This window comes from Apodemus sylvaticus, chromosome 3 (genome assembly GCF_947179515.1).
Source record: "Apodemus sylvaticus chromosome 3, mApoSyl1.1, whole genome shotgun sequence".
Lineage (NCBI taxonomy): Eukaryota > Metazoa > Chordata > Mammalia > Rodentia > Muridae > Apodemus > Apodemus sylvaticus.
In genome coordinates this window covers 70,937,259-70,956,476 of record NC_067474.1, presented here as the reverse complement: position 1 = coordinate 70,956,476, position 19,218 = coordinate 70,937,259, and the positions used below count along the sequence as shown (strand labels likewise).

The following is a 19,218-nucleotide window of genomic DNA, read 5'->3' as shown; positions in this document are numbered from 1 at the left end:
TGGGATAAGGGTTGGAGCATTTTTATGTGTTTCCTTGAGATAAAACCGTGGGGAATGCTGCTCTATGGTACTGAGTATGGGTTTTCTCTGGCCCGGCTGGCCCTGGCTTCTGACATCTTGGCAGGGCGGAGGCTGGCAGGACATTCCACTGTGAGATTCCAGCCTCTTGGCTGGGATGCACCGTGATTAACACATCTCAAACCTTTCAAAGTGACTTTAGCTGGTTTTTTTTTTTTTTTTTTTTTTTTGGCTGTAAAGGGGTGGGGGCTGGAGCCCAAGACCGAAATATCAGAGGCTGACACCCAAATGGGTGTGGCCATGGCTGAGGGCAAATATTAACACAGTATTTTTGTAAAGTTTATGCAACTTGATTCATGTTCCTGTAGAGTAAATTTATTCCATCCTGTTTTTTCCAGTCTGTTTCGAGCTTGGTGGAACTGTCCACCGGCAAGACGAAAAGAGGTTGGTCGCTTAATTTTAGGTGGAAAGTGCTAAGAATGGACTACTTAATTCTCACGTTTTAAGCCTTACGTGATGCTTTGCTCTCTCTAAATAGTATTCTTTTTGTTTTTGTTTTTGTTTTTGTTTTTTCGGAGACAGGGTTTCTCTGTGTAGCCCTGGCTGTCCTGGAACTCACTCTGTAGACCAGGCTGGCCTCGAACTCAGAAATCTGCCTGCCTCTGCCTCCCAAGTGCTGGGACTAAAGGTGTGCGCTGCCACCACCTCCCGGCCAATAGTACTCTTACACCTCGTTTGAGAGCTGATGGGTCATTTAAGACTTTCAAGAATGAGGCATCTATGTAGGATCATGTCTCTGGAAATCTATGTAAGGAGATAGAATCTGAACAGTTCTACAGTTAAATATGGTTTCTATAGACAGAAATATACCCCGGGCACTTCTTTTTTTTTAAAGATTTATTTATTTACTGTATGTGAGTACACCGTCACTCTTCAGACACACCAGAAGAGGTCATCTGACTCCATTACAGATGGCTGTGAGCCACCATGTGGTTGCTGGGCATTGAACTCAGGACCTTTTGGTGCTATTAACCGATGAGCCATCTCTTCCAGCCCCCTGCTGGGCACTTTCAGAACAGAAGTCATCATAGAATTTTGGACCCCAAAGCCTAAAGCTCATTTTTCATACTCTCCAGCTTTTTCAATATGAGCCGTCATAGAGTTCCTTTAATTACCTCTAGTGATGGGTTTTGGTCAGCTAAGAACCAGCCACCTCCCACCCCCAGGTTCCTCGGAGCCCCCCCCCCCCCTTACAGCAGAGAGCTCAGTATCTTCCATGTTGTTGCAGCTTTTACTTGGGGTCTTTCCTCTGTTGTGGAAGTGGTGTGTGTGTGTCTCGTTACATGTCTGTGCAGGTCATAGATGTTGACATGACACTTGGCATCCTTCCACGAATGCCACTTCTCTACCGTATTCCAGGTGAACTGGCCCGTGAGCCTCTGGGAATTCTGTCTGTACCTCACATCAAACTCCAGTTCTCGCTCTCGCAGGGAAAAGATTTACCCACTGAGCCAACTCCCAGGCAATGAAACCTGTTCGTGTCACCTGTTTAGCCATTGGGTTAATACAAAAACCAGTCGAACGAAAATTGCTAATTGGAGTACCTATCCTCTGCCAATGCCAAAACTGGCCTTGGAAAGCCTGGGCGTCTGCTCTTTTCTAAATAACTTAGAAAAAGTAAGCAGTTGCTGAGGTTAACCTCCACTAAAAGTGATTAAATTGGAGTTCCCACCCTCCCACCACCTGATGCTAGACCTTTCACCATATCCTGATTCCTCTCTTTTATGTAAAAGCTTCTCAAAGAACCTGGCCTAATCCTCCTAAGACTCTCACTAAGATATCAGTTATCCCTCGGGCTCCTCTTTTGCCCCGGAGCTCATAAAACCTCCCTGAACTTCCCCTCCCGACCTTGCTTTGCTGTTCCGTGGGTGTGGAGTCTTTGCCACGCCTGGAACTCTTCTCTCCCGGGAAGGTCCCAGCCGCTGGGGCTCGCCCGTCCCCCGTCCCCTAGGGCTTCGCATCCTGTGGAAGCTAGGCTCCCCGCACCCCTCCCTTCCCCCACCCGCTGGCCTCTTCCTGGCTTGGCCTGGGGCCGAGTAAATGAATATTGAGTAAATGGTCCGGAACTCCTTTGCCAAAGTAATGACAAAGGAAGCCAAAAGTAATTACACACAAGATCTACAGGTCCCGGGGGCAGTGGGTGGGGCGACCGAAAATACCCCCTAGAAGACCGGAATTGGGGGATTACTCGCAGGCTAGATAACATCTTCCCAAACATTAAAATAACTAATAAAAATCTTGTCTTCTACCTTCTCCCCAACTGGTAGGTATCTGCTGGGGAGGAGTCGCCCGAGGGCGGCTAGGGACCTTGGTAGTTTCGGTTGCCTTGGCTCTGTGCGACACCCTCCGCTCCTGGGCCTGGCTTCCTCTTGCCCGAGGCAGACGTGAGAAGGTAGCGCGGGCCTGCAGGTTCCCTTTATAACTATAAAGTTTATAGGCACCCTCTCCACCGCCCGCGGCTTCGCAGCCTGCGTTCCCTCCTGCGCTCAGAGGAGCCTAATCCGCTTCTTAACCTCCCAGGGTCCAGGCTAACTTTTTATTTTGTTATTTTTGACGGTGTCTTGGTGTCCAACCTATAAATAAAAACTAAAGATAAACCCTGGGCTCTAGAAGAAGGAAACTATCTTGACATTTTGAAGTCATCTGAGAACAAGGGCGCTAACTACGGGTCTTGGTCTGAATTGAATTGACCGGACAGATTATTTCAGCACTGCTTTGGGTTGGGGGGACTTCTTTGGGAGGTCCCCTCTCTGAACAAATTAAAGGCCAGGAAGCAACTGAGGAGATTGTGCAGGGGCAGTCCGGAAGCAAGAGGATTGGTGCTGCAAGAGAAGTTGATAAGAGTTTTGTGAAAGTCAAGACTGATTGTTAATTCTTAAGTGTACCTCTGATGATGCATTTTATAAATACATATGCAAGTTTTAAAAAAATGTTTTGTTTTTACACCATGTGTGATTATCGTTTGTTAGCGGGCTTTAAGCTTTTTTTTTTTTTTCTTTTTAATGTACATTGGTGTTTTTCTTGCATGTCTGTGTGAGGGTATCAGATCCCCTGGGAACTGGAGTTACAGACAGTTGTGAGCTGCCTTGTGGGTGCTGGGAATTGAGCCAGGGTCCTCTGGGAGAACAGCTGTCCTAACCTCTCTGTGCTGTCTCTCCTAGGCTTTAAACTTCAAAAGTATTATTTTAAAAGTTTTTGTTGTTGTTGTGGGGTTTTTTTGTTCTGTTTTTGGGGGTTTTTTTTTTTTTTTGGTATATAAGTGTGATAGTTTTTTTTAAACTGGATTTTAGCATTAATTTAGCAATAAATATGAAGATGCCTTGTTTTAATGAACAGACTCATTTAGCTAACTTAGTAGGGGTGTGTGGGTGTGGGCTATGTGTTCCCCTGCAGGCCCAAGGTTGGTGTTGGACTCTTTGTCATTCCCTCACCCCACCTTATACTTTGAGGACCATAGCTTCCCGTCCTGTCTCTGCTTCCTGAATGCTGGGGTCATCCACCGCCTGCCATGCCTGCCCAGTGTGGACCTTACTTTACCAACGTTAACCGTGGGCCATCACCATTGTGGAGGTATGCAAGGTTGTGTCTAAGAAATTGAGAAAGCCATGAAAAGGAGAGGCCAGTGGACAGAGAGGACTGGTCAGTTTGCCAGAGTCACAGCCATGAGGGTGAGATTCCATGTGCTACGTCATAATTTTGTTACCAACTGCACATAATTAAACTTGATCAAACAGAACCGTGTTGAGGTGTACATACGTGGATATTTTAGAACCAAAAACTAAAACCGCTCTTTAAAAAAAAAAAGATTTATTTATTTTATGTATGTGAATACACTGTCGCTGTCTTCAGACACACCAGAAGAGAGTATTGGGCTGGGAGGTGGTGGCGCACACCTTTAATCCCAGCACTTGGGAGGCAGAGGCAGGCAGATTTCTGAGTTCCAGGACAGCCTGGTCTACAGAGTGAGTTCCAGGACAGCCAGGGCTACACAGAGAAATCCTGTCTCAGAAAAACCAAAAACCAAACCAAAACAAAACAAAAGAGTATCGGATCTCATTACAGATGTTTTGAGCTGCCAGGTGGTTGCTGGGAATTGAACTCAGGACCTCTGGAAGAGCAGTCAGTCGGTGCTCTTAACCGCTGAGCCATCTCTCCAGCCCCAAACCATTTTTAATTCATTTGGCTGAATTGAACTTTAAAGCATTTGGCAAGCCTAATAAATCATAAGCAACGTAGCCCCACTCCCACTCTTTTTTAGGAAAATGCTAGCGTCTCCTCCACACGTGTCTGAGGGGGATACAGTATGTGCGTGCCTGTCCTGGTCTTTAGTCTCAGGTGTTCCAGAGTGATGAGAATCTGGGGTCTGAGTGACATCAACTCTGAGACACCTGGTTACATGATCGCAAGGTGACAGATCACTTTTGAACTTTTCTTCTCTGTTTGACCTTTGGGTTAATCCCAGCACTGAGCTATAGACTGGAAAATCTGTCACTTCATCAACAATGATTTAAGAAGCTCTCAGCTCGCCCAGCGATGGGCCGGTCGCTGAGCTGTGTAGCTCTGGGAAGCGACATGGTGCATAGACTCACACTGACAGAGCACTCTGGCCCCCAACACCCTAGTCATAAGCACAGATGGGCAGAACCAGAAATCCTGGAGATTGTGGCTGGCAGTTCCTTCCCAGTGTGTTCCGCTCAGGTTGTCTGTATCATTGTCTTAGGGTAGCGGTTGTTAAAGTGTGTCTTCTCACAGACAGTAAAATAAGCATGGTTTCACATTGCATCCTGGGACAGGAGGAAAGAAAGAATCAGAATAATTTGTAAAAATTTAATATCAGCTCTAAGATAAACGCCTGGTCCGGTGTTTGCTTTCTTGAATGCTATAGTTTCACTGTGATTTTGAAATAAACTTGGTTTTAGGAGACCTGTGCTGAAATATGTAGAGGTAAAATGATAATCAGACCTGTAACATGTGCTTGAGAGCAAACCCTGGGTTCTGTGTGTGTGTGTCTGTGTGTGTCTGTGTTGTGTGTGTCTGTGTGTCTGTGTCTCACCAGCATGTGCAAGTGACACCTGCTTTTACTGGGATTAAGGGATAAGCTCTCACACCTGGTTTCCTCTTATTTTTTAAATTATGTGTGTGTGTGTGTCTGTACCCATGTGAGTACAGGTGCCCAAGGAGGCCAGAGGTTGAAGGTAGCCGTTTTCCAACATCTAGCTCCATTTTATTTTCTGATGCCTCCTCTCACTCACCCAGGAGCTTGTAGATTCTTCTAGTCCAGAAAGCCGGCTTGCCTCAGTCTCCGAGTGCTGGGATCTGAACGCCCAAACACCAGTCCTCTTGCTAGAGGTTGAGTGCTTTATCCAGACTCATCTCCCTCCCCTGTGAAGTTTTATTTGTTGAAGGCAGTCTCACTTCCTTTAGAATGCAAGGGCACCTTATCCTGGTCCCAAACCAGAGGGCCTGGGGGCACTGCCTGTCAGGTGGAGGCTGGAGTTGCGGAACTGGTTTATTTTTTTCTAGGAGAATCATAAAGCATGTGATGTGATTGATTGATTTCCTGGTTGATTTCCCCCACCCCCACCCTTCCCCTCCTGCACAATTGTTAAAAAATGCAGCCCGGCTTCTATGTTCCCAGAAAAAAAAGAAAGAAAAGAAAAGAAAAAGAAAAAAGAAGAGGCACTACTGATATTCTCTCAGCGGCTAAATAAACCATCTATGTCCCATCCATTAAATATTGTTAATTGATAAGAATTGCTATTGATTTGGTGAGTCATCCTTCACGAGGCTGATGGGATGCTGTGCTCTTTTCTGTGCTAGAAATCTCCCTGTCCAGCAGATCCTTCATCTGCTGATGCTCTGACTTAGAGAGAAAAGAGAGGAAGGAAGAAAGCTTTCCTCAGCGCAGCAGGGGGGAAGGATTAGGACAAAGAAGCTAAGCCGCAAAGAAATTGTTACAAACCCAGAGAGTGATTGCAAGGTAAAGAATAACAGAGCCAACCCGTGTCACCGCGTCACCTCCTCCTAAATCGTAGGGTTGGAGGCGAGTGCTTTCCTCTTCTGGCCACTAGATGGCAGTATTGGCAAGGTCAGCTTGAATGTGATTACCTGGGTTGGCACTAGTCACGAGGTTCACCCAAGGTTCACTTACACAGAATACCCACACATTTGTTTATAAATCCAGACTGTTTTCTTTAAAAAGATCTGATTGTGGTGAGTCGTGCCTGTAAGCGTGGCATCTAATAGGTAAGAGCACCAAGACTTCCAAGTTTCCTTCACTACTTAGAAGCTTCTAAGCCAGCCCAGGTTACATAAGACCCAGTCTCAAATAAATTAAATTAAGTTGAATCAATATCCATTTGGATAAAATTATCTTTTTCTGAAAGTCTTACAACCTTAAGCTTCTGCTATCGCTACCTCCATCTACTCCTGAGGGACTTGGGTGTCAGGTGGATGTTGCCCAGTTTATGCAAGGCTGGAGATCAAACCCAGGGCCCCAGGCCTGCTACACAAGCAGTCTACCATCCCTGGGCCCTGAAACATGCATTCTTGAATTAAAGGCCTAATTTCTTTCTTTTCCCAGAGGATGTAACATTTATAGTAGCAGCTGCCTTTAAACACCGGTGAATTGCTTTGAAAGGGATAGCATAGAAATGAAGCCTTTATAAATATGTGAGATATTTGACGTTAAGATAATCCTACAAAAATCTGGATTCTAGAGTCAGTTCCTGTTCACATCAGAAATTTAGCGTTAATTAAGAGTCTTGTATTCAGGCATGGTTGCATATACCTGTAATCCTAGCACCTGGGAGATGGAGGCAGGAGGATTACACCTAGCCTTAGTTTTGTAGTAAATTGGACACCAGCCTTGGCTACATGAGAGCCCACCTCAATGGTAAATAGGAAGTACCTTTTATCGCATATGTAGTCTGTGTCCCGTGCAGTATGCTAGGCACCTACGTATTCCAGCTCTAACTCTGCAGTATTTACTGAGCCCCAGCTGTGTGCATAATGAGATCATGCTTTTTCTAAATTGTGTTTCCAGAATACCATCTTTGATTAAGATCTGAATCACAGTAGAACCCACAGCCAGTGTTCCAGCTACCCCAGAGCTCTTTGACTTGAAACACTGTGCAAACAGGCTCAGCTCCCATGTCAGTGGCCTCGCCTGCAGCTGTGATATCCGTGGTTACTGAGGCCAGTGTGTTCCTGTTTGGGTTTTGGCTTTGTTTAGAATTAAGAGGCTTATAAAGGAAGCCATAGAAACCCCGAGTTCCCCAATTGCCATGGTGCAGGAAGCAGGACAATTAGTCAGCGTCTATTGTCCAGCCAGATCGGTCAAGATACAGTTTCAAGACAATCTGGAAACACCTCCTGGCTTGATAATCGGTAGTTAAGAGTCAGTGTCAAGCAGGCTCTTATCAAGGGTTGTTTTAGGGACAATTGCAGGAAGAATATTCTGCAGTTTCCATGAAATATCTTTCAATGACACTGTCCTCAGGTTCCAAGGCCTTCCTTCATGTGACAATCAGAGGGGGGGGGTCTCCCCAATATACTCTGGCCTTGCTAGGAAGCAGCATCAGCCACAGTTCAGTTTCCAGTGCTAGGATCCTCGATGCTGGCCCAGGAACAAGAGGTTGCCTGGGGGGAAGCCATTTGCAAAGCCTTGCCGGGGTTGGCATGCTGCCTCCTTGAAATCCTGGTTGGTTTTCTGTTCAGGGTCTGTCAGGATACTTTATCTGCCCTGCAGACCTAGCTGTGTGAAGAGCCACTGTCTGGACCTCAGCGACCTCAGCTCTCAGACTGCCCCGTGAGGGGCTCCCAAAGGCTCCGGGGCACTGAATGCCCATGGGAGGCAGGACCCAGAATCATCTGTAGAAGTTCCCAAGGAAGCTCTGAGGGCCGCTGCCCATTAATAATGCACTTCATAACTACGCTATTGTATCTTAAAAGAACACAGTCCACCTGGGATTCTCAGAAGAAACATGCAACAGAGCTGACATTTTCAGTTGCGTGTGGGATAAAGCATTTGGGAACACATTTGTTGTCTTTTGATAACTTTTTGTATTACTCAGAAAATGCAGCCCTGATGCCAGTGACATTTTTATTGAAAAGGGCATGGTGGAGGTGGTGGGTGGGTGGAAATTCTGTGATTGAGTGTGTGTGTGTGTCCGCACTTGTTTAGTGGTGGCTTTTTTTTTTTTTGTACTGTCAGTCTCCAGGGAAAAAAATTATTAATATTTGAGGTTTCCTGTCCCTAGCTAGTTATAGAGCTTTACCTAGAGCACCTTGAATTTTCTGCTAGGGACTCAGTGCACAGCTTCTGTCATCTTCCATACCTAGTCTGTGGGCCTTGCTCTCCCAGGGGTTTGATTCTTCAGTCTCTGGTCTGCTCTGCCCTCCTTCCCACAGGTGAGCGACGACACATCTCTCTTCCCACTGCCTAGGCCTTTACCTCTGGCCCTGCCCTGGTGTCTGGTGCTATCTCTCTGGGTGTCTCTCTCTGCCTTGGTCCCCCAAAGCAGATGGAGCCTGGATGGATAACTTGAGCATCACCCAGAAAACTAGGAGATGCTTCATTCTTCATGCATTGATTGGCTTACTTAACGTACTTAACTAGTTGCACATTAGCGCCAGAGAGGCACAGAGAACCAAACCAGGACCAGACCTTAGTCCTGCTGGAACCTCCAGTTCCTGGAGCTAGGCGTGTAGTAGGACATGCAGCTAGAAACATACCTCGTGACTTTTAAGTGCAGAATTACAGTGAGCACAGTTGAGAGACTTCCCCCGGGGGGTGGTGTGTGTGGGTCGAATGCTCAGAAAGCAGGGAGCGCGCGGGAGGGGGGGGCATGCCCTCTTACAACCTTCCTCTGCATTTGCTCTTCCTTTAACCCCTTAGTCTCCCGGTCTCCCTTCCCAGCCGAGTTATAGTTCCAACCTTCTCTGTGGAGGCGTAGATCTGAGCATGTCCACCGGATGCTGCCGTCCCATGTTCAGTTGCAAATCTCGTCGTCTCTTTATTCCACCATCCCACTATCGATCTCTCTAGCAAAACCAGCTTAAAGATGGTGGGTGGGTGTGGGTGAGGTGGCACAGCAGGCAAAAGCATCTGCCCTCAAGCCTGACAATTCTGAGTTCAATTCCCTGGACCCATGCTTGTCAGGGAAGGAGCCACCCGCCTCCTGCGAGTTGTCCTCTAGTCTCCTCAGGTCACTGTGGCACATACACACACAAGCACACACAATCTTAAGATGTAAAACAACAATGTGGAGAGAAGTCCCACAGCAGTGACCTCTGCTGACCTCTGCCTTCCCCTCATATACAGCCTTACAGAAGCATTCGGGACCATCGAGAAGCAGCCGCTAGTCTGTCCTAAAGTTTCAGTACCTGGGATTGTGCTGTAGGTAATATATCGTGTCTGGCCTCTTAACATTAAACATTAAAGTAACATTAAATAAAATCCTAGCCGGGCGGTGGTGGCGCACGCCTGTAATCCCAGCACTCTGGGAGGCAGAGGCAGGCGGATTTCTGAGTTAGAGGCCAGCCTGGTCTATAGAAGTGAGTTCCAGGACAGCCAGGGTTATACAGAGAAACCCTGTCATGAAAAAACCAAATCCAAAAAACCAAAAAAAGAAAGAAAGAAAGAAAGAAGGAAGGAAGGAAGGAAGGAAGGAAGGAAGGAAGGAAAGAAAGAAAGAAAGAAAGAAAGAAAGAAAGAAAGAAAGAAAGAAAGAAAGAAAGAAAGAAAGAAAGAAAGAAAGAAAGAAAATCCTGCTTTGCACATAGCAAGGATTCATTTCTCCGGTTGGCTGTATGCAGGTGCATGGTCTGAGCATGCCACGATTTTTCCATCCTTCAGCTGATGGAAATTTAGATCTTTTCTCATCTGGTGGTATTTATGAAGAGTCATATACATATATATTTGTGAATAAAATGTATTGCTGTTTTATTGGACACATACTCAGGAATCAGATTGTCATATCACAGAAGGTGTGTGTTCAGCTTGGTAGAGATTTTCCATAAGTTTGCCAAAGTAGTTAATTTATGTCCATATAAATTAACACAACTACTCATTCATTCATACACACACACACACACACACACACTGTCATTGTCTTCAGACACACCAGAAGAGGTTCTCAGATCCCAGTACAGGTGGTTGTGAGGCACCATGTGGTTGCTGGGAATTGAACTCAAGACTTTTGGAAGAGCAGGCAGTGCTTATCTCTTCAGCCCCAATTTATGTTCCTTGCAGCAGCTCTGCTTGTAGGACAGCTGGACCCCTCCCACACTGTTCTCAGTCTACGTCAGCCCTGCAGTGGGCATGTGCGACTTCATTTTGTGGCTCTACTTTGCATTTCTTTGACAAGCAGTTGCCTAAGAACATCATTTCTTCCCATTTTTATAAAAGAAAATGCTTTACCTTTATTTTCAGTATGCCATGTGTCTGAGAGTGAGTTTGTGTGGTGCCCTCAGGGGGAGGCAGAGCATTGGTTCTGCTGGAGCTTGCATTAGCATAGCAGTTGTGAGCTGGGACGGAGGTGCTGGGACTTGAACTCAGGTCCTCTGCAGAGCTGGATGTGCTCTTAACCAGTGAGCCAACTCTGCAGCCAAGATAAAATAAATCTTATAAATTTTTTTTACAAAGAAGTATAAGTTCTTAATTTTAACGTGTGTGTGTGTGTGTGTTTATCTTACTAACCAGCTTTTGGGTGTTTTATATATTTCATGCTTAGTTTTGCAAAACTTACAAATACCTAAGGTAGGAATTATGCTCTGGGAAATTAGAAGGTGATTCCTTGGAGATAACAGGATGAACAGATAAGTAAGCCATGCATGCATTTCCTTGACCTAACCTAACACGATATATTATCTTTGAGCAATGGATTCTGCTTAGCAGTGGTTCTCAACCTTCCTAATGCTGTGGCCCATGCATACAGTTCCTCATGTCATGGTGACCCCCAAACCATACAATTATTTTCATCGCCACCTCATAACTATAATTTTGCTGCTATTGTGAATCATAATGTAAATCTCTGTGTTTTCCAGTGGACTTAGGTGACCCCTGTGAACAGGTTGTTTGACACCCTCTCGCCAAAGGGGCCAAGACCCACAGGTTGAGAACCACCAGCTTAGCGCAGCTCTGATTGCAGAGATGGCTTTGTTACCCTGTTTCCCCCCCTTACAGGATCTGCAGCTGATGCTGTGACCCAGGCCAACCTGTGTAGGGCCTGATTGGCTGGCTACCTGGAAAGCACTGACAGGTGTCTCATCTTGCAGGTCACTCGGCGGCCGTTATGACCTCCCGGTTACGTGCGTTGGGTGGAAGAATTAATAATACACGAACCTCTGAATTGCCCAAAGAGAAAACTCGATCCGAGGTCATCTGCAGCATACGGTTTTTAGATGGCTTGGTACAGACCTTTAAAGTTAATGTAAGTTCTCCATGATTTTCTCTTTCTGCCTAAATCCTCTTAAACAGGTTTAAGTTCTTGGTTTACAAAACGAAAAAGGGATGAGCTGACAAGGAAGCTTCCGATTTCAGAACTGGTACAGTGAGGTGGGGCTGGGCGTGGGGCCTGTGCTTCTGTCTCTTAGGGACGCCAACCGTTGGTGTCCTCCAATGTTGATATATCTGGGATGTCATACCTCGCCCTGAACTCCCTCTAGGCTGAGCTGGTCCTTGGACGACTATGTTCCGAATGCAATTTATTCGAGTCCATGTGACTTTATGTTTTTAAAAATAGTTTTAAAAATTTACTAGGATATAAGTGTCCTATGAAAGTGTGAGCCCCTTGAGAACAGGCCGGGTGTCCTGGCACAGGGCGGGGCACGCAGCTGTGCTCTGTGAGATGGTCAGCCTTGCGGGTGGCAGGAGTCCTAAAGGGCCTGCCTGGCTTCTGCTCAGCGCCCTTGATCTCAGATCTTCACGTAAGCAGCTGTGAGAGGTGAGGACAGCAGCTGGTTCCACACCCGGCCACCACCCCTGCCAGGGACTCCTCGTGCCTCTCAGTCCCAATGGCATCGACTCCAGCCCCAAGTCACCTGTGCCCCCAGTTTTATGTGCTGAGAAAGAGAAGGGTGGTCGAGGAGCTGGGCTGGATGTGATGGTAAGGGCTTGGGATTCGGCACTTGGGAGGTAGACTCCAGAGGAGCAGAAGTTCAAGGCCAGTCTGGGCCTAAATATACAAAAAAAAAATTGGAGAGGGGTGACCAGAAAAGGCCATAGCACTTAAACCTTAATGAAAACTGGCAGACCCCTGCTGTCACTGCTACTACTCCCCGTCGCTACCTTCTCCTTCTCACGTAGGCCTGGCTAGCCTGAACTCGCTAACGCTGCCCTGGAAATCACAGAGATCTGTCTGCCTCTGCTTACTGAGAGTTAGGGTTAAAGACTTGGACTACCACCCTGTGGGTTTTTACCCAGTCACCTCTCTCTCTCTCTCTCTCTCTCTCTCTCTCTCTCTTTCTCTCTCTTTTCTCTCTCTCTCTCTCTCTCTCTCCCCCCTCTCTCTCCCTTCTTCCCTCCTTCCCTCTAACCTCTCTGTTTCAGTCTCTGCCACCATTAGTGATCTTGATGCAGGCAAAAGACAAGTTTTAGTTGTCTATACCATGGCTGGGGAGCTGCCCCATACTGTGGATGTGAGAGTGTTCTCAGCAGCACCCAGCACCCAGGGATGCAGAGGCAGTGATTAGCAGAGACTCGTTTCCCAGCCTTCCTCCCCACTGCCCGGCTCTCTTCTTGACCTGTCTGTATGGCCATGTTCTGCTCTTCTGAAGATGGGAGTGTTATTTATTGTATCAAGAAAGAGAAGGGCAGGACAGCTCAGGGAGCGAGGGTGCCTGCCACCAAGCCTGATGAGCCTTGGGACCCACGTGGTGAAAGGCCAGGTCACCGGGAACGGCATGAGCCCTGGGGGAGGAGAGAGGTGACGTCCGAGAGGTTCCAAGTAGGCATGGGGTGAGTGGCCAGCTGGGGCTGGGCACACTGGCTTCTACACGGGGCATAAAGAGCTCTGAATCACAGCCCGACATGGCCTGTCTTAGGGTCACTCAGTCCGAAGTAGCCAGGGAGGGAGAAGGCTGAGAGGCTACCTTAGCAGTCCCTGAGAGAGGTTCTGGAGGTGGGCAGGGCCGTCTTGAGAGCTGGGGCTTGTCGGTGATACCTGGGAGGTGGAGCCAATTGGACCTGCTGGCAGGGCCCTGTCATGTTTTCTTGGTCTAGCTGGTCCTCTCTGTATTTCCCTTCCCCCACTTCTTTCCTTCCCTCCTTTCCCTCCTTCCCTTCCTCCCTCCCTCCCTTCCTCTCTCCTTCCCTCCCTTCCTTCCTTCCTTCCTTTATGGTCTCACTGTATATCTATCTCCTGCTGGCCTGGAATTCAATATGTAGACCAGGCTGGCCTCAAACTCACAGAGATCCACCTGCCTCTGCCTCTGGCATGTTGGGGATGAAAGGTGTGCACCACGACACCTGGGATTCTGTTTTAATTCCTTTGGGAACTAGAATTGAGCAGGATTGACACCTGAATGTTTCTCTAGCTCAGAGGTGAGAGGCTCAATCCAGCAAGAACACAGACAGGGCTTTGGTGTTGTGTGGACTCTGAGTCGGGTTGATGGTGTGGGTGTGCCAGGCATGTCGACTCGCAGGGTCTGTCCTCGGTGGCAAGGCCTATGTTGAGAGCTACTTTGCAGGTGTTCAATAAATTACAGTTAATAATGACATAAGAAGTCAAAGTTACATAAACGATATGCCAAAACAGTAATAATTACAGTAAGTGAGAAGATAGCTCTGCTTTATTAGGAGAGATGGCTCAGTGGGGAGGTACGGTGCTTACTTTTGCAAGCATGGGGAGTTCACATCCTCCATGTATAGGTAAAAAGTGGCCGAAGCTACACGTGGCTGTGACCGTGCACAGGGGCTGGGATGGGAAGAGCCCTCCGGCTCCCTGAGCAGCCAGTCTGGCTGAAACTGTAAACTCAGGTTCAGTGAGAAATTCTGTCCCCACATGAGGTGAGATGTGATTGAAGAGATCCCAGCATCAACCTTTGGCTTCTATACACCCCAGGGGTGAGTGTACCCATAATTCTGTGTGCGCACGTGCGCGCGCGCGCGCACACACACACACACACACACACACACATGAGTATCTGGTAATTTGGGGGAATGGGAGGGCTATATTTTTTTTTAAAACCCATGAAGACTCTTTTCTGACGGATGGTGGCAGGTCCAGAGGCCTTCAGAATGGACAGGTGATACATTCTGAAACTGGCCGAGTTCTTACACAACAGACCAGATCCCATGAAGTCACGTGGAGGCAGCTGCTGCAGGAGTGTCCACACAGCACCTCGTTCTCCCCGCCCTGGTCTCTGCGACCCACTTTCTGCACTTGACCTGCTCTCAGAAGCTCACAGGAAGAACCTCTTCTATACCTGTCTATTTCTGACTTGCATTGTCCTGAGTTGAATGGTTTGGGTTCAAAGCCTTCCTGGAGGTCAACCTCTGAAAACAAAATCTGAAATTCCCCAAGCGCTCCATGCTAGTTTCATGTGCCGGTCCCACACTGTCCCCAGCTGTCTTTTGTTTGTGCAGTCAGCTTCAGACTGGGTGGGTCCACTAGAAAGATGGGAGGGGTGACACTCCGCCCTGTCACCCCCACTAAACACAAAGAGGTTCCTTGTCCCTGTGCCCAGGCAGACCCCACCTTCCGCACTGTGTCTTCTAAGAACTCTGTCTACTGTGCCTTGACCTGTTCAAAGTGTTTGACACTCCATGTTGTCACCCCTCCTGCAGCCAAGCAAGGAGAGAGGTGCTTCCTGTGGTGCTTTCCCAGGGCCCACAAGAGGCTGCCCCATAAACACTGGTGCAGGCCTCCGAGTCCCGCTCCAGAGTGAAGTGTGGCTAAATGTCCCCACCGGCTTCTCACTTCAGATGACGAGAAGCAGCAGGGCAGATAATCCCACAGAGGGACACAAGCCAAGTCACTTTGAGGGTATTTTGGATGGCATTCGAGTATTTTTAGCTGTTAGTAGAGAGTTTTCCTCCCTGTACACTCTCTGGGTTCCTCCAGGGGAAGGAGCTGCAGCTGGGCCCCCAGCGGCCAACAGGAGCTGACCTGGGATTAGCATTTGCTGTGGGTAATCCGCAGCAGGTCATGGCGTGTTTGCTGTGTAATGTGTGAGTTTTCCAACTTAGAAGTCACTGGAGAACCTCAGCTAAGGGAAGGAAGCAACCTAAGAAAGCTAAGTTAAGCTCAGCGTGTTGTGCGCGCACCAGCCACACGCACGCACACCAGAAAGCAACCTGTAATATTATTTCCCAAACGCCTTCAGTCTTTCATTGGCCTGGAGCTTCATGAGTTGGCCAGGCTGGCCACAGCACAGGGCACAGGCCAATATTGGGTATCTTCCTTTATTACTCTTTATTTTATTTTTTCAACATTCTGTCTGTCTGTCTGTCTGTCCGTTCATCCATCCATCCGTCTGTCCATCTTAGTAAGGGTTTCTATTCCTGCACAAATATCATGACCAAGAAGCAAGTTGGGGAGGAAAGGGTTTATTCAGCTTACATTTCCACATTGCCGTTCATCACCAAAGAAAGTCAGGACTGGAACTCACACAGTTCAGGAAGCAGGAGCTGATGCGGAAGCCATGGAGAGATGTTCCTTACTGGCTTGCTTCCCCTGGCTTGCTCAGCCTGCTTTCTTATAGAACCCAGGACTACCAGCCCAGGGATGGCACCACCCACAAGGGACCCTCCCTCTTTGATCACTAATTGAGAAAATGCCTTACAGCTGGATCTCAATGGAGGCACTTCCCCAACTGAAGCTCCTTTCTCTGTGATAACTCCAGTCTGTCAAGTTGACACACAAAATCAGTTAGTACATTATCTTCCTATTTATCATCTATCCATCTATCACTTGTCTGTCTAATCCATTTGCTTATTTGAGACAGAGTCTCACTGTGTAGCCACAGCTGCTCTGAACTCTCCATGTAGCCCAGGTCGGCCTCAAATTCATCAAGATCTGCCTGCCTCTGATCCTGAGTACAAGGATTGAAAATGTGCACCACCACTAAGATATATTTTTATTTTTGTATTTCTGTGTTAATAGTGTACATGCAGCAAGAAAAGGGCAGTAGGCCCCCTGTGGTGGGTGTTACAGGTGTTGTAAGCTTCTCAGCTTAGACACTAGGAATAGAACTTCAGTCTTCTGCAAGTTCCAGAAGTCATCTCTCTAGCCCCCTGCATTAGTTTTTTGAGATATGATCTTACTGAACCTGGAGCTTCCATATTTAGCTAGATTGTTTGGCCAGCAAGTTCCAGGGTTGTGTCTTCCCCCATTACACACACAGGTTCTCACCCTTGCAATGCAAGGGGCTACTGACCTTTCTCCTTAGTCCCTTAAATCCCGAGTGTCTGAAAACATATTAATGTAATTTGTCTTAACCCTACTTCTATATCCCTCCTTGCAGCCTTATAACTTGAAATTTATTAATGCTTTTTGTTACTGTGGAAAGTATTCATAAAAATCCCAATAAATTTTATTTTCTCTTTTGCCCACTGTTAAAAAAAAAAAGTGACTTCTATTTCTTGGTTCATTTTAATACCTGATGGTTTTGATCTAGAAACAAGATTTGGGCCAGTCGCTTCTGGATATGGCTTATGGCCACCTGGGCGTGACGGAGAAGGAATACTTTGGCTTGCAGCATGGTGACGACCCGGTGGACTCCCCTGTAAGTGCCCACACGTAAGATGTGCTGCTTCCCTGCTTGGGTTGGTTTCATAGCTTATTTTTCTCACTCAACAGAGATGGCTTGAGGCAAGCAAACCCCTCAGGAAGCAGCTGAAAGGTGGGTACGATCTCGCTTCGCTCGGTCACTGGGTGCACGGCGAACTGTCTTCTCCTCATGGGGACTTAAGGGGGCGGTGGGGGTGGGGAGAGATTCTTCAGAGCGGCCTTGAGGGTGAGGGAGAGGAGGCAGCTCGGAACAAGGGAGCAGTCAATTATTTTTCTAAGTGAGCAAGTGGATGAAGGATAGTGTTTCTTAGCCTAGAGTAAGAAGGAGAGACATACAAGGGCTGGGCTGATGTCTTAGTTGGTAAAAGTGCTGGCTGTTCAAGCTTAAGGACCCGAGTTCAGATCCCCAGAGCCACCATAAAAAGCTGCTTTCTGTGGTGCATGCCCATGATCCCAGCGCTGGAGACAGAGACAGGAATTCTTGGACTCCGCTGGCCAGGCCGTCTTGCCAAAGGATGAACTCCAGGTTCAGTAAGAGACCTTGTCTCAGAAAACGAAGATGGAGAACAGTGGAAGGCAACACCTGACATCAGCCTGTGGTCTCCATGTTCACATGCAGACACCTGCACACATGTGTGTACACACAAATGCACACACATAACGGAAGACCAACACAACCCCTCATACCTTCCAACAGCTCAGATGCTGGCTCACCCATCAAGAGTGGGCCTCTGTATAGCTCTCAGCTCCCAGTGGGACAGCTACGCCAGCCATGCCCAGCCTCCCCTCTGGCCAGCCCTTCTCCTCCTGGCTTCCCTCACAGCTCTCACTGGCCCCATACCTACCTAGTGTCCCAGACTAACTAGACTAGTCTGCAGGCCTCTTGTCTGAACCGCCCCTCAGGCTCCTCCCTCTTTAGGTGATCTTCTCCTTGTCCCTGAGCTCGTCTCCTGTTCCTCCTGTTATTATCTGAAGGGACTCACTAGTTCTCCCCTACCCTCTCATTTCTTGGCCCTTTCATGGCTGAGTACTCTTACTGTCCCCACAGTGAGGTGCTTTAACTGCCTCTCAAGACTGTTCACTCAGTTCCACAGCCTTCATGATTCTTGACACACAGGAGGTGGCCAGTCACATGAGGCAACTGTTTGTCATTCTTTCTCTGGCTTGTCCTTGCAGCAAACACATCCCCAGTGCTCAGCCCAAGGCAAAGCACTGAGCTGAGTCTGGGCAATGCAGCCCAAACCAGATTCGAACCCTGCTGTTCTGGTCAAGTGTAGAAGTAGAAAAAAGGAATTCTGTGATAATACTGTGCACCCATGCGCACATGGACGGACAGACAGATGGATGGACACACACACATGCACGCACACGTTCTGAATCCACAGAAGAAATGAAAAACAAAGAGACCATACCTGAGACTCCAAAGTAACAATGGTAGAAGGGTGAGACTGAGGGGGGGGGGGGTAAGAGAGAGGCAGGAAATGGGAAAAGTTTTCTACAGAGCTAGCGCCACCCACTGGCAGTTAGGTGTGTGTACAGAGGCACACCTACCGTTGAAGACTCTTGGTACCAGCCCAGAGGTGAAGAAGGAACTAAGAGACTTGGAGGATATGGGGCGGAGGCCTAGAGCCACGACAAACAAGGCAGCAGGCAAGATGAGCAGAAGGACCAGCCAGCTGGGCAGCCTGCAGAAGGACTTGGATTTCAGAGAGCCCGAAAGTGCTACGTGATCCAGGAGACAGGACCTTGGCATGTTTACCAAGAAGTCAGAAGGTCTCTCCATGTCTTGGCAACATGACTTGATCTTCCATTGCCCCAATCATAACTGGTCTGATCTTGTATCAGACACATGGCTAGTTTTAGCCACACAAGCAGACTGGCACTTGGTGGTGATGCCTGAGTAACATCTGAGTGACCTGTGTAGCACTCAGGATCCAGGTGACTATTTTAATATGCTCAGAACTGAAATTATTAAAATGGTTTCCAGTTTTTAAAACCAAAAAACATCAAGTCAGAAACTTTAGTGTTACCGAATGTTCTGTTCTTGTCACGGGCTACCTAATCCAGAGAGCTGTTTACATTTCTCCATCAGTAAAACAAAACCACTCAGCCCGCAGGTAGCCATGGTGGTAAAGGTTCTAGATGCAACATGGGAATGATGGGAAAGTGTAAGGCACTATGTAAATGTGAGTGGCTGCAGTTCTCTATGAGTTTTATGTATAGGTGCTAATTTAAGACTTTTAAACATTCTTAATACAGATGTCATTATTTGAACAAGACCGTAAGGCAAGCATACAGCCGGAAGTGGGTGACACCACCTTCAAAGCTGATGCTGTATAAATGTTTTAGGAGTACTTGGAGACTTCTAAACAGTTAACTTAAACACTCTGGATTTGAACCCGGG

The 19,218-nt window shown here is 47.5% G+C and overlaps 1 protein-coding gene across 2 annotated transcripts in view; it reads left to right on the top strand.

Moving 5' to 3' along the window:
- Ptpn3 (protein tyrosine phosphatase non-receptor type 3) overlaps positions 1 to 19,218 on the top strand; it is a 109,247-nt gene that overhangs the window by 18,259 nt on the left and 71,770 nt on the right. For both annotated transcript variants that reach the window (XM_052176527.1, XM_052176528.1), the window contains exons 2-4: positions 11,359 to 11,513; positions 16,702 to 16,809; positions 16,884 to 16,926. In XM_052176527.1, the coding sequence (XP_052032487.1) occupies positions 11,376 to 11,513; positions 16,702 to 16,809; positions 16,884 to 16,926 (289 nt within the window). In that variant the 5' untranslated portion in view covers positions 11,359 to 11,375. The remainder of the gene's footprint in view (positions 1 to 11,358; positions 11,514 to 16,701; positions 16,810 to 16,883; positions 16,927 to 19,218) is intronic.